At 48.8% G+C, this 15,151-nt stretch overlaps 1 protein-coding gene across 4 annotated transcripts in view; it reads left to right on the plus strand.

The window, feature by feature from the left end:
* Positions 1-1,240: 1,240 nt before the first annotated feature.
* The window catches only part of LOC310670315 (sodium- and chloride-dependent creatine transporter 1-like), a 31,915-nt gene continuing 18,004 nt past the window's right edge, over positions 1,241-15,151 (plus strand). Inside the window, exons 1-4 of one of the 4 annotated variants that reach the window (XM_083425477.1) lie at positions 1,241-1,839; positions 6,136-6,384; positions 10,572-10,703; positions 14,291-14,555. In XM_083425477.1, coding sequence (XP_083281603.1) covers positions 1,809-1,839; positions 6,136-6,384; positions 10,572-10,703; positions 14,291-14,555 — 677 coding nt within the window. In that variant the 5' untranslated portion in view covers positions 1,241-1,808. Of the gene's footprint in view, positions 1,840-3,944; positions 4,619-4,654; positions 4,885-6,135; positions 6,385-10,571; positions 10,704-14,290; positions 14,556-15,151 lie in introns of those variants that run through there. The other 3 variants (XM_083425475.1, XM_083425478.1, XM_083425476.1) reach the window with 3 other exon arrangements.

The raw sequence follows: 15,151 nt of genomic DNA on the forward strand, positions 1-15,151 counted from the left end.
GATTCAGTTGTTTTAATGTTGCCATTTCCTAATCATTCCCATTCTTTTCCCCAAATTAATCCGCAATACTTCCCTACAGGGTCACCATAAGGCTCAATTCCTTTTTAAATTTGCATGTTGAAAACAGATTGCACTATAGAATGAGAAGCCCCAGCCACCTCTTTTCCTCTTCCTTCCACCACAAAGATACTTTAGATTCCTGTCAAGATATTTTCCTAAATCAAACCAATCGAACATTTTCTTAATTGTGTTCTGTTTGAAAGCCAGTGTGATATAGGAGTCAGAATGTTGGACTAGGAGCTGGGAGACCCGGGTTCAAAACACCATTTGGACATGAAACTCACTGTGTGGCCTTCGGCTGGTCACTGACTCTCAGCCTAACCTTACAGCATTATTGTGAGGTTTAAATGAGGAGCAAGGGAGCCACTACCTTGAGCTTATTGGAGAAAAAGCTATAAATGTAATCAATCAATAATACGGTATACTTAGTAATGCTATTCCCTTTATTATTTCACTAAGTTTGCTTAGTCCATTAGAACATTTATATATACTTTCCCACTCCATCGATTGCTTTTCTGACATTTTGAAAGAATCACAGAATTGTAGACTTGAAAGGGTCCATGAGGGTCATCTAGTCCAACCCCCTGCAATGCAGGAACCTTTTGCCCAACCTGGATCCAAACCCACCACCCTGAGATTGACAGCCTCCTGCTCTACTGATTAGAGGTATCCCAGCTTCCTCAATATATACATCTACAGACCCAGGGGATATTTAAATAAGTCTTTCTGGGTTGCCCTTTACCAGTGGATTACAAATTAATTGGAATTCTATGTTCTCATCCACACGTTCACCCTATTTCCAAATACCTCACTGTGCAGCGTCGGCTGCTTGGCAAGGTTCATCCGCCTTCCTGATGGCTTCTCTTACGTGGCCGCCTGAAACCTTAATACTGGCCGCTTCATTTTAAGCAACTGCGGATTTTAGCCACAGGAAGGTAGATTTAGGTAAACAAACTCCCTTGCCCGCAAAGCTAAGGTGATGCTTGCGAAAATGCCGGGGTGGGGTGGGAGGAGAGGAAACTCCAGAAAGTTTAGGCAGAAATCTACCCGGAAGGAGCCTGTGTAGTTGCACAAACTATTCTGCCCCCCACAAGGAAAGGGCTGCAACAAATGGTTGAGTGAGCGAGCCTTGCTTTCGCTTCCTGCTTAGCAACTCGGATCCCCGGCTAGAAAGCGGAACCAAACCTCTGCGCCTGGCTTTGCGCGCCTTTCGCTCCTGCGCTCGCAGAATCCAGGCCCTGCTCGCTCGCTCTCTCTCTCTCTGGCTCCACCCTGCCCACTGGTGCACCTGCTCGCCTCCATCATCTCTCTGCATTTCCATGGTACCCAAGCGCCACCCCGGACTCCATCTCCCGACATGCAAGCGGCAGGCCTGATGCCAGCAGCGGCGGGCCAATGAGGCGCGAGCGGGGCGGGGGCCAAACCGGAGTCGCCGCGGCTGCTGCCTTTCTCTGCTGCGCCTCTGCTGCGAAGAGCCAGAAGCCTCGCTGCCGGAGCTGAGCGATGGAGCGTCGTCTCAGCGCTGCCCGCGCCGCCTGGTTCTGAGCTCCAGGCCCTGCCCAGACCCTCGCCCGCCCCAGCCCGTTTCCCTGGTGTAAATCCCCATCAATGAGGTTCTTCCGTCTCACCTTCAAGTGCTTTGTGGATTGCTTCTGAGACCGCGCCGAGATCCCCTCCCAAGACCCGGAGCCAGCTTTCCCGACACCCGACACCCGTCTCAGCCTCCTGCCCGCTAGCCCAGTGTGCCAATGGCTCCAGTGCCCACCGAGACCTGCTCAGGTAAGCGCCGGCTTGGCATCGGAAGTAGGGCCGGGTTGCATTCCGGGGTGTGGGGTTTCAAGGAGTCCTCGTTTCTCCTACCCTGCTTCCCGCTGTGGATGGGCTCAGGTAAGTAGCAGTCGGGCTGCGTGCCACCTGCGAAGCATCACTGGCGACCCATCAGTGGCGACCCAGGGGAACAGAGCAGCGCCCCATCTCGACTCCGGACTGAGACTTAGTACAGTAGACTCTGCTTTCAAATGCTGCTGCCATCCCCGAGCCTCCTGAGATGGATGGGTTCAAGCAGCTGGGCTGTATCCGCCTTTTGCCCCGCTGGCATCTCTCCCCGCCTTGTGCCAGAAGTACGTCCTGTCTCTGCCAAGGTGTTCCTGCTCGTTGCCTCTCTCCCCTCTCTGCCAGGATGCCCTGTGCTTTGCCCGGGGCACACACTTTATGTACTTTATGGCTCTCTCCCTTTCTCCATTATTTCCCCCTCTCCTTTGGAAGGCAGGAGTGGCGGCAGGAGGTTTAATCAGAGTTAGGGATTCTTTTGAATACAGAACCGGGAGGGTGACTATTCCAGGGGAACTCATGTGGAGTCCATGGGCTATGGACTCAGGGCGTGTAGTCTAAAGCAGCAGCACCCTCCAGCTTTTTCAGACCCCTTTAACCGAAACGTGCATTTGGAGACCGATTTCTTATTGTTAAATTTATCTTTATACCCCATATTTCTGTGGTGGTGGATCTGCTGTCCTGTGACCCACCTTTAATCACCAGGGCACTACAGTTGCCATTTGGCACCGAATGCCCACATGTCCGAAGCAGTTATCCTGCTTGTGGGTTCCCCATAAGGGGAGTCTGGTTGGCCCCTGGGAAAACAGGGTACTGGACTAGATGGGCCACTGGGCCTGATCCAGCGGGATTCTTCTTAGGTTCGTGTAGGCTGGTTCTCCAAGACGAGGGCAGCTGTGGCAAAAAGAAGAACTTGGAGGTTTCTCTGCATCAGCCCCTTATAAGGCAACAACTCAGCTGGAGCAGAAGGTGTGTGTGTGTGTACATTTGTGTGAGAGAAAACAAGATTGTTTTGTGTGCAACCATCAACCTCCAATCACCTCCTCCCTGCCCTCATTCCTTTTTATTGAGAAAGCATGTGCTCTTCGCAGCATTGCCCAAGAGAATGCCCGTGAGTGGTGCCAACTAAGTGGCTGATCTGTACCCAGGCGAGGGAGGGGGGGTAGGCAAAGGGTGTCCGGCAGCCTCAGCCCCACAAGTGGGGAGGATTAGCTCCGTCACATGCCAGGGCCTTGGATGCTGCACGTTGGCTGTGGGGGGAGGGAAGCCAGACAACGAGGAAAAGGGGCTTTGTGTCTGGGCTGTTGTTTGCTGCTTTGCTCTGCTCACAACTCTTGTCTCTTCCGGGGGCTTTTTGTTGTTGTTGCTGTTGAAAACGGGTCATCCGCACCCTCCACCCTGGTTTTGCAGAGGCTGCTCAACACAAAAGGAGATTTTCAGGGCTTTCCCCAGGGCGAGGTTGTTTTCTTTGAGGAATTTGGGTTGTCCGTTGAGCGGGGCTGGCGACAGCGAGAGTTACGATGGTGCTGGAAAACACCCTTTCCAGTGCAGACCCCCACGTTTCTCCTATGAGCTTTGTCTCTGGCATGGCACTTCTTTGCTGGCTAGAAGGAAAGGGAGAGGAGCCGGCTAACTCTCTCTTCAGCTGCGTACACACCACACATTCAAAGCGCAAGCCCCCAAAATCCTGGGGACTGCAGTGGGCCCTGGGAATTATACGCCCAAGAGGTAAACTGAGGTTCCCACAATTATTTGGGGTGAAATAGTGTGCTTTAAATGTGCTTTGAATGTATGGGGCGTACGCAGCCTTTATTTCAGTGGCTTCAGAAAGAAAGAAGGAAGGAAAAAGGGATCCCACCCGTCCCACAGCTCATTGGGGGTGGGGGAAATGGAAACCACCATGTGCAACAGCCCAGTATGCACTTCAGTGTGGTGTGTGTGTGTGTGCATGTGTTCAAACCCATTGTGAGCGTGATTCCTGATGTGCAGGTTCCTGTGACTGCATGTGTATGAATGTGTGGATTCAGCATCGCTGCCTAGTGGGTGACTCACCACCCTGCATTGTGACGTCGAAACTAGGACTCCAGAATGAAAGAGGGTGGGTTTTTTGTGTGTGTTTCCTCCCCCCTTCCTTTTAAAGGGTTTTGCTCATTATATAAAAGGTAGGCCTGGAAAATTCCTGCCTTCGTTAAGCCGCCCAAGTGTTTCTGAAGTACTTGGCGCTCGAAGAAACGAGAAAGCAGAGATGGGCCTCAAAGAGCAGGCAGTGATGCCAAGCTAGCTCCTTGGCACAGGCTGAGGCATTGATTTTCGACCTGGGAAACGAGTGCCACTCCTGCCCTGGCTAGGCCAGGGAAGCAAGAGGCTCCAGAGCAAAGCCATAGCATTAAGGGGAGTCATTTTACCCACTGCTGGAACCCGCAGGAGAAGGTGAGAGCTCTTGTGCTCTGGTTCTGCTTGCGCTTTTCCCACAGGTTGGCCACTGTGACAACTATTAACACTGATTAGAATGCTTACATCACATATATTAAAAGGACTGGGGCAGGTGTTAGGGTGGTGCGCTACCCAGGTGATGCTGCAGCACCCAGATGTTCTAAGGCAGCAGCTAGAGGCACCAAAATGTCACAAGCTATAGACTTAGATGAGACCTCAGAGATCGCCTAGTTCAGCTCTCTCTGCTCCATGCGGGACCTGCAATACCTGGATGCGGCCACTGCGTCCCTAACAGGTGGGTGTCCAGCCTCTGTTTCGTTGCCTCCATCGGAGAAGAGCCCACCCACCTCCCAAGGTGGACTGTTCCATTGTTGAACAGCTTTCGCCAGTTCGTTGCTCCTAACTCTTTTAGCTGAATTCTGCTTCCTGGCAATTAACACTGGTTGGTTCTGGTCCTGCCCTCCGGAGCGACAGAGAGCAAATTCCTCCCAACTTCTGTGGGGCAGCCTCTTAGATATTCGAAGATGGCCATCATGTCTTGTGGAGTCTTCTCTTCTCCAGGTTATAAACTTACCCAACTTTTTTCAGCCGTTCTTCTTTGTTCCCAGGACCCCTTGTGTTTTTCTTGGTCATCCTTTCCACTGATCGATGTCTGTCTTACAATGTGGCAACCAGAACTGTATTTTAGGCACAGTCTGACCAGTGCAGACTAAGAGTAGAACTATTGCTCCTCGTGATCTGTTAATGCAACCTATGAATGCATTCGCTTTTTACGCCGTTGTGTCTCACCGCTGGCTCATGCTTAGCTCACAATAATCTAAGATGCTTAAATCCTTTCCAGCTGCATTGATGCAAAGCTAGGTCTCTTTTCTCAAACCCATGAACCTCACCCAGCCCCATCCTGTATTTTTGCTTATTGATTCTTAGTACCTATTTCTATTGAATTTCTGTTGCATTTCATCTTGTTGGATTTGGCCCGGCGTTCCAGCCTGTTGAGGTCTTTTTAAGACTTGGTTCTGACTTTTAGGGCATTAGCTTCTCCTCTGTGCTTTGTGCCACATGCTGATTTGATAAGCTACTCTTTCGCCCAAGCCGTTTATAAAGATGTTTAGCAGCACAGGACCTTAAGACAGAGAGCCGTGTGGCACTCAAGACCTTGCTCCAGGCTGATGCAGTGTTATCCATGAGCAACTCGCTGGGTACGGCTGAAGGTTGCTAAGGTATAACTAACCCATAGTAAGTGATCTTGCAAATGACACTCAGGAAAGGGTGAGCGTCCGTGGATCATTAGGTTTCCTCCCTGAAGTCTCTCTCCCAGCGTAAAAGCAAGCGCTGCTGCCCATTTGTATAATGAATAAAAACTAGGCAATTTACAGGCTGTGAAGAAAATAACTACTAAACAAGGACAAGCCACAAAAATGTTACAGTACTAAATTTTGACCAACGCTCATGTCTTTTTGTTTCTTTGTCATGCGTTACGTACTATTTTTACTGGTATTTGTATGCCAAAAATGAAACAATACATTTTTGGAAAAGGAAAAAGTGGAGGAGTACATTCTTTCAGATGGCTCCTGAACCTTCCAGGTTCTGTTTCTTGCTGAAATTGTAAGTTTCTAGTCCTGTTGGTGGCAGAGATAAATGTGAAAGTTGGGTGGCAAAAAGTAGGAAGCCGGAATTAAGGAGACGTGCTCAAAAGGAGGAAGCTCAGGTTAATTTTCCTTTTCAGCCATAGATTGAGATTGTTCAAAAGCTGGCTTGATGCCCTGCGCCTATTGACTGATTTGACTAATCCTTTGTTCTTTGCCTCGACAGAGGGCAGTGGGTGCTCAGAGCTGGCTGAGGCAGAGGGTGCCGAGGCGACTGGTGGCACAGCAGAGTCCAGCCATGAAGGGAGAGCCATCACTGCCCCTCTGGTGGTACCCATGGGCCCCGGGAAGCTGCCCGTTCCTGAGCGGGAGACCTGGACCCGGCAGATGGATTTCATCATGTCCTGTGTTGGCTTTGCTGTGGGGCTGGGCAACGTCTGGCGCTTCCCATACCTCTGCTACAAGAATGGAGGAGGTGAGGAGGTGGCCATGGGGGGGACGGGGGACCAGGTTGGGTGGGTGAGAGCGGGTGTCTAAACTGAGCGCGAGAAGACTCCTCTCTGAAAATTGACACTCTTTTTTGGAGGAAGTAAAGAATTTGAGCTTGGAGCTGATCTGGGAAGAAGTAGCTTCTATTGACTTGCAAGGAGCAAAATCATCCTGGTACCCTGTAGTACCTAACCCATTTTTTGCTGCTCCTATGGCCATAACATCAGCTTCCCTATTCTGTGTCCTGTCGCATTTTGTGGGTAGCTTCTTCTGTTCACTTCTGGTTAGCCTGGGTCAATGCAGATGAGAATTTTTTTTCATCCCTAAGTGGCAGAAGACCACCGCAAGTATACAAATATGTGTGAGGTCTGTCAGTAGCAAGTGGTGTATGGGATTTTTAAATTTTTTTATTAATTATTACTTTTATTAGTATTCTCCACACACACACACACACACAATGAAAAATAACAAAACACAAAAACAAGCATACAAAAAAACCCACAAATCCAAATCTTACAAATTAATAATATAAACACTAAAAAGAAAAATAAACATTGACTTCCACCAATCCCATAGCACCTCCTTTACCTCTCATTGTTTCTTCCTGTTTTCCTTATCATCTCTATCCTAGCATCTAGATATAAATCCCTCTTTCTTATCCTTTGACTTCACAAGGTTATTCCAGACTCAGCCAGATTTCTCTCCTCGAATCTTGGCTTTTAAGGTATTCATTTAGGCACTCCCATTCCTTTTTCATTTTACCATGTGCATTTTTACCATGTGCTTGAACTTGACACAGAAGCTGCATAGAATCATAGAACTGTAGAGTTGGAAGGGACCCCAAGGGCTATCTAGTCCAACCTCCTGCAATGCAGGAATCTCAGCTAAAGCATCCATGACAAATGACCATCCAACCTCTGCTTAGTAAGGAGAGCCCACAACCTTCCGCGGGAGACTGCGAGGAGCACAACAACATTCTCTCTTCTGCCTGTGAATATGCTCACACCCTAACTAGTTCCATGCACTGTTAGCAGTGTGCTAAGTTGTTGTTGTTGTTTAGTCGTTTAGTCGTGTCCGACTCTTCGTGACCCCATGCCTCCCGCAGTTTGGTCAGACTCATGTTTGTAGCTTCGAGAACACTGTCCAACCATCTCGTCCTCTGTCTTCCCCTTCTCCTTGTGCCCTCCATCTTTCCCAACATCAGGGTCTTTTCCAGGGAGTCTTCTCTTCTCATGAGGTGGCCAAAGTATTGGAGCCTCAGCTTCAGGATCTGTCCTTCCAATGAGCACTCAGGGCTGATCTCCTTAAGAATGGATGCGTTTGATCTTCTTGCAGTCCATGGGACTAAGTTACCACTTAGTAAATAATCATGGGGCTATATCCAGCCAAGTTCTGTTCAGAGTAGACCTGTTGAAATTAATGAACCGAAGTTAGTCACATCTATTAACTTCAGTAGATCTACTCTGAGTAGGACGAGCATCGGCTGCAGCCCCACCTGCCCGGTCAACAAATACCCTCAGATTGTGACTTTTGCAGCTGCAAAATTTTACACCATCCCTGAAATGTGCATAATCCCTGACCTTGCATTATTTCAAATTGGGACTTGGTTAAGTAAGTAAGGCTGGAGACAAACAGTCGTTTTTAAGAGGTAAGAAGGAGACTTTGTCCCACTGACAGATCTGGAAACATATTTTTTTTTAAACCCACTCTACAGAATCCTTTTATCAGAGAAGAAAAAAGTGGGACACATGCATATACTTTTGAGCAAAACTCTTTCTTACAAATTGCTTCTAACTCTCCAAGGATTGCCAGGCTCCGGCCCAGGGATGGGAAACCACTGCCTCCCCAGTTGTTACAGGACTCAAGCATCCCTGACCAGCATGACCAGTAGTCAAAGCTGATGGGAGCAGTAGTGGTTCCTCTAGCCTGACATCCCTCTTTTTCCTGAGAACCTTCCTTTTCATTCCATGTGTAAATGGAAAACTGGGATAACTCTGCACATGCTCAGAGGCATCATTCTGTATTGTTGCTCTGCTTCTCTTAGACCCAGTGCTGAAATCAGATTCTTTAGCTGAGCCTTCTGATTCAGTGCTGGATTCTGAATTGCAGTGCTCCTGCTCCTTTCTGCGCTTATTCCTCCATGTGGGACCTTAATGGCTTTCCTTCCACCCTGTACTCATCTCTCGCGGCCACTGGGAAAAGCATAACCCACATACCCAGCTGAGGAAGTGTGTGTGTGCAGCATCACATGATGCTCCAGAGGGTGGGAAGGAGGGGAGAGCGAAGAAGCTGCTGTGGTCACTTATTGGCTCATTGGCTTCTCAAACCTTAGCCGGGTGGGAAGATTAGTCTCGGTTCAATGAGACCAGATGAGCGAACCGGAATCCTCTGCCCGGCATCGGCAGATTTTGCAAGCGGATTCTGTGCTGCCGAGCTGAACAGTCTGGGATGCTTTTCTTTCAAAGGGTTTTGTAACACAAGAAAGGGGGGGGGGGACACGCTCCATCTCCGCCAGTGTCTGAAAGTATAGCAAGCATCCCTACCCACAGATGCAAAACTGCTATGGAAATCATCAGATGAATCATTCCGTGCCCCCGCTGATTTATTCGATCCACGTAGTGAGCAACGCAATTCAAACTGGGTTTATGTATAACCTGCATCGAAAATAGCCAATGGGGGGAATAACATAGAGGAGATAAAATCAAGGCCATGTGACTACAGAACTAGCAGAGTGAAACAAACCACCTTTAAAGGCCGCTGGGTCCGTGGATGAATTCACTTGAAAACGGAGCAGTATAAATACCGGGTCCCAGGCCTTGTCCACTGGTTTGTGTCCATAGGATTCAGTTTCTAGGACACAGAAGCAGATGCTCAAGAAAGGATTGCTTGCAGTGGATGCCAGGGAATGCCTTCAGTGCTAGAAGCTCACATGCAAACAGGGCTCCTCCTGTCAACCTGCTTGTTGAGCATTCATCCCGATTTTGCTTGCAGAAAGCTTACCTGGAGGTGGTCAGATGATGTCTGGTCCTTATTGAGACTTTGTTCTGGCGGGTTGATTGATTTGAAGTATTTGTAACACGCTCTTCGTTGAATATTTTCAATCCCAGAGCAGGGAAGAAGCAAAAAGCAACAAGTAAGGCTATACAGTGGGGGAAATAACAATATACAAAATTACATATATATTTTTAAGAATTCTTGACATTGTTTTTAGAATGGGTAAAGCAGGTTTTACTGTTTTTAGAGTTTACGGAAATGATTTCTTTGTTTTCAGAACCTGAGTTTGTGTGTCTTGTATGCTGCTTTTGATGGCTTTGTGCTACAAAACTGAGCCTCACTGCAGAAGGTCTCAGATTCAATACTTTGTGTATCCTCGTAGGCCATTTTCCTTTTGTCTGGAATGCTGGAGAACTGCTGCAAATTAGTATTGACAGTGCTGTGCTAGAGAGGTTAGTTAGATGCTCCTAAATGTACAAGAACCCACTGCAGAAGTAAACAGGAGCTAGGGATCAACATCCCCACCCACCCCCTGAATAGCAGGTTGGTGAACAACAAGGGAGAGAAAGCCGTGATTCCTGCACTACAGGGGTTGGACTAGATGACCCCTGGGGTCCCTCCCAACCCTGTAATTCTATGAAAATGGGGAAAACTCTCAGGATCTGACTCCTTTGGGTCCACATTTCTCCTAGCATCCGTATGAAACTGCTGAGCCAGACCAGCTACTTTTTATTTAATTTATTCATTTAATTGGGTTGTTTCCCTTCACTGTTCTGTGCAATTTATACTCAAACCAGCTCACCAAAAATAAACCCTCTAAAAATATCTTAACAATGAGATGATTTAAAAGCGGGGGTGGGGTGGGGGAATGGCACAGTTTATGTTGCAATTAAGATGACAGCAGCAAAGAGCGAAAGATTCAAAACAGAGCAGAAGACTAACCATGGCTACTCAGCTCGGAAGGAGTCTTACTCCTAGATAAGTGGGTTTAGGAGTATAGTCCTCTAAGGGGGCATCAAATGCTTGCTTAAACACACACAAAAAGAAAGTGAGGATGACAGAACTCTCCTGGGAGGGGTTTGCGGAGTTTTAAGGGGTCACCACCAAAAAGGCCCCGTCTCTCATACCCCTCCGCAGTGCTTCTAACAGCGACAGGGCTGACTCCCGATTTCTGCACAGGTGTGTTCCTGATTCCGTATCTACTAATCGTCTTTGTCGGGGGGATCCCCGTCTTCTTCCTGGAGGTGGCCCTTGGGCAGTTTATGAAGCAAGGTGGGATCTCTGCCTGGAACATCGCCCCACTCTTCAAAGGTAAATAGGCTTGGAATGTGAACCACATAATAAGCAGGCTATGCTTAGGAGCCACTTAGGAGTTGCTGCCAGGGAAAAGGCATATTCTCAGGGCCGGCGGCTTTAGGCTTTTGAGTGCACTAGGCCCAAGAGATACCTGCAGTGTGCCTACCTCCTTGCTTCTGGGCCCAATCCATACAGCCCTGCAGAGGGAAAGAGCAGTGAGGCCCTTTGAAGTTGTGTGGCCTCTGCAGGGGCCCAACACTGGACTTAGGTAGCTCAAGAGAGTCTCCTACCAGAGCAGAGGTTTTTCCATTTGTGCTCTTTGGGTCCCCAGCGTGACATAGAAGCGTATTAGGGTTTCAGTAACAAGAGACATGTTTGCTTGAAATAATGTCCTTCCTAACCAACCTACCCCCCCCCCCAAAAAACAACGTTCAGATGCTCTCATGTAACCTGGGGCATGGCTTGAATTATATAGGGGCTGGGTGGGAGGCTGCCCCCTTTTGTGGCTGCCACCCCCTCAGCCAGGCCTGTGCAGAGTGTGGGAGGCAATGGGGAACACTGGCCCCAGGCCTTAGAGGGCTAAGCTGGCTGGGGGACTCCAGCAGGGACCAGCTGCTTTTTTTGAGTTTATAACAAGACTCCCACGCCAGGCCTCAGACAAGCTGGGCCTCAGACAATGAGGCAGTTAGTTTGCAGAGGGAGTCTGTCAAGTGTGGATTTCAGCAAGCCTTCCTGTGCGTCATTTGAGCCTTGCTGAGCAGCTCAAACAAGACTTGCCCATCAGGGAAGAAGACCCCACATCGACTTGTCTTCACGGCGATTCCATGGTGGATGCCTGGCTGGGGCTGGGGGCTCGTTGGTTCAATGTGGAAACTCCTCCCTGGAAGGCCTGGCAACCATTTCGACAGACCAAGGATAAGGAGACATCAGTGGCGCTCCAAATGTTGCGCTGCACTTCCCTCCAACTTTGAACATGGGCCGTCGCCGGCTGGGGCCGATGGGGGCTGGAGTGCAACCAGACTACCTCCGCCCTTGCTGTAGAAGAACTAGCACAGCGCTGGAAAGCAGCAGCAGAGAGGGCTCCCTGAGGGCCTTTACTAAGCAGCTGCTTGGAGGATGGAGGATTGAGTTAATGGAGAGCGTGGGGTTGGGGCTACGCATGTAGACACAGGACTGAGTCTGCCTGTGAGTGGAGAATCGCTACCACTGATTTTGTCACTTCTCAATACTAGCCACCTGCGATTCCCCACCCCTCCAACGTTGCATTGTGCATTATTATTATTATTATTATTATTATTATTATTATTAAATTTTATTTATGCCCCGCCCTCCCCAGCCAAGACCGGGCTCAGGGCGGCTAACACCAAATACAGTGGTGCCCCACAAGACGAATGCCTCGCAAGTCGGAAGACCCGCTAGACGAAAGGGTTTTCTGTTTTTCAATGCACTTCGCAGGGCAAATTTCTCTATGGGCTTGCTTCGCAAGACGAAAATGTCTTGCGATTCTTGCGAATTTTTTTCGCTCCCCACCCCCTTTTCTAAGGCACTAAGATGCTAATAGCCTTTTAGCAGCTAATCGGCTAATCCCTTAAGCCTTTAATAGCCGCTAATAGCCGCTAAACCGCTAATCCGCTAATAGGGTTGCTTCGCAAGACGAAAAAACCGCTAGACGAAGAGACTAGCGGAAAGGATTCTTTTCGTCTTGCGAGGCACCACTGTATAAAAACAATTTATTGAAAGACACCTTAAAAAACAAGATTAAAATATTAAAATGCAGCCTCATTTCAGTGGGAACTCAATCAAAAACTTTTTGGGGGATGAAAACCTCAAGTCTTCACCAAGGCTAACTATCCAGACTGGGCCTACAGAGCTGGGCCTACACCAGCAAGCGAGGCAGCGTCCCAGGCATATAGATAAGGCTACACTAGCACACCGGGTTTTTTGGGAGGGGGGCAGGAGACGGACATGGCAGATGAGGCGAAAGGGCTGGCAGCAACGGCTGTGCACTCGGTAAATGCGTTTTGACGTATGGCCTGAAATGCCTCATATCCAGCCCTCTACGTACATTAGCAGTCAGGGTAACATGGGGCTACCGCAGGAGGATTCTGCCGACACGTTGAATAATGTATTGGATGAGGAATTCAGAGCAAGTTTTAAAGCCCTTAAGGTTATTTCAGGACGTGGTGCCGGGAAGCTTGAAAGCGTGTGGGCCATGTCTCTTGTGATAGCTCAGAATTTGGACTGGGGGCTGAATGAGGAGCTGGGGCTTTGACAGAGTCTTGGCCTTCCCCTTGCCTTGCAGAATAAAGTGTGCAGATAAGGTAAACGGATGCTTCGTTTGTATATGAAGACACACCTCTTTGTCTTGGCTTTTGACACATGAGATCGTTGGCTATTTGCAGAAGAGTTGCACTGCAGAAAGCTTGCTGGGGAGAACACATATTCAAGAAACGCAAAATAACTTTAGCTCGGTTTTAATAACAAAAACTCCTTTTACATTAATTATAACAATAAGCATGACCCATTCCCCTCCCCAACCACCAGGGTACTGAGAGAGCTAGGTGCTGCTCTTTATATACTATACCCAACAGCTTAATAAAAACAACTTAACAGCACCTTCTATACTGCTTCACAGCTGTAAAATTAGGTCACGTTATTTGCTCTGGCCCTTCAAGAAATACACATCTTGTGGAACAATAATGAACTTTCAAATTTAAAGAGACCATTCAGCAGAGATAATTTATTTTCAGGACCCACCTTATTTCTGTGAGCGATAGAAAGTTGCTTTCAACTCTTTTTAAAAGTTGTGTTTTAATTGTAGTAACACCCTGGGACCTTAGCGCGAAGGGCTGGCAATGAATAATAGCAACAACAACATGTAGGCTATACAGTTGAGCTTCCCATGGTGCAGAATCGAGGTTTCCCTGGCAGAGATTCCCCGCTCTGCTCCCCAGTAGAGTCTATGCCACCTTCGCTATCAGCTATGCAGCTCAGACGGAAAGTTGTCATGGAAGAAGGGGATGGAGTTGGGCAGGGCTTAGGCCTAGTCTGCGCATGCAGCACAGTGAGGTTGTGGGGTGTTGGAAGTGCCAGAACGGACTGTAGCTCAGTGGCATCCAAAAGGTGCCAGGTTCAATCCCTGACGTATCCAAGTATGATACCTGCCTGAAATTCTGCGGGGCTGCTGCCAGTCAGTGTGGACGGTACGGAGGTAGATAGACCAATGATCTGAATTTGGGGCAAGGCAGCTTTCAATGGATCTCAGGCTGTCAGTCTCAGGCTGTCAGTCTCAGGCCACCCCACTTCCTTGTTTTTTTAAAAAACCAAAAAACCAGGAGATGGAAAACAGTGCTTATTTTCTATTTGCAGGGAGGTCTTCCCTTTCCTTTCACGTAAGGGAGCATTCAAGATATGATCTCTCACCTGGAAGGTAAAGTGGTACATTCTGCTCTACCAGGCTGGGACTCTACCACTTCATTCTCACTGCATGCCCAAGCCAGGCCTTGGTGGGAATTGAACATGCTGCCCTTCCTTCGGGAAGAACCGCATGCCTCCTCCACTTTCCCCTGAGCCCAGCCTCTGACCATCTCGTTTCTCCCTAGGCCTGGGCCTGGCCTCTATGGTCATTGTCTTCTTCTGCAACTCTTACTACATCATGATCCTCGTCTGGGGCCTATTCTACCTGGTGCACTCGCTGACGGAAACCCTGCCCTGGGCCACCTGCGGCCACTCCTGGAACACCCCCCAGTGCACGGAGCTCTTTGGCCTGGGCGGCTGCGACAACAACGGCACCATCACCAACAGCAGCACTGCCAGAAACTGCAGCAACCTGGCTGACCAGCGTTCGCCCATCATAGAGTTCTGGGAGTGAGTGGGTGCTAGTTCCCTAAAGGGATACCAGGATGTCGGTCTCTTGGGGGGCGGGGCGGTGTGGGGCCAGCAGGAAAGGTTCCTGAATTCACAGGGTCAGGTGGGGAAGCATGAGGGGAGACCAGAAAGAGAGGGAGAGGAATGGTTCAGACAAAAAGGGGGTCCTACACATTTTGGCGCCTGAGGCAGAAAATTCAAAGGGTGCTTTCCATGGTGATAAAACAAAGACAGTATATAATTTATATACAGTGGTGCCTCGCAAGACGAAATTAATTCGTTCCGCGAGTCTCTTCGTCTAGCGGTTTTTTCGTCTTGTGAAGCAACCCTATTAGCGGATTAGCGCTATTAGCGGTTTAGCAGCTATTAGCGGCTATTAAAGGCTTAAGGGATTAGCGGATTAGCTGCTAAAAGGCTATTAGCGGTTTAGCGGCTTAGAAAAAGGGGGTGGGGAGCGAAAAAAATCTCAAGACTCGCAAGACATTTTCGTCTTGCGAAGCAAGCCCATAGGGAAATTCGTCCTGCGAAGCGCATCGAAAAACGGAAAACCCTTTTGTCTAGCGGATTTTCCGTCTTGCGAGGCATTCGTCTTGCGG

This window comes from Podarcis tiliguerta (assembly GCF_965153285.1).
Source record: "Podarcis tiliguerta genome assembly, chromosome: 2".
Lineage (NCBI taxonomy): Eukaryota > Metazoa > Chordata > Lepidosauria > Squamata > Lacertidae > Podarcis > Podarcis tiliguerta.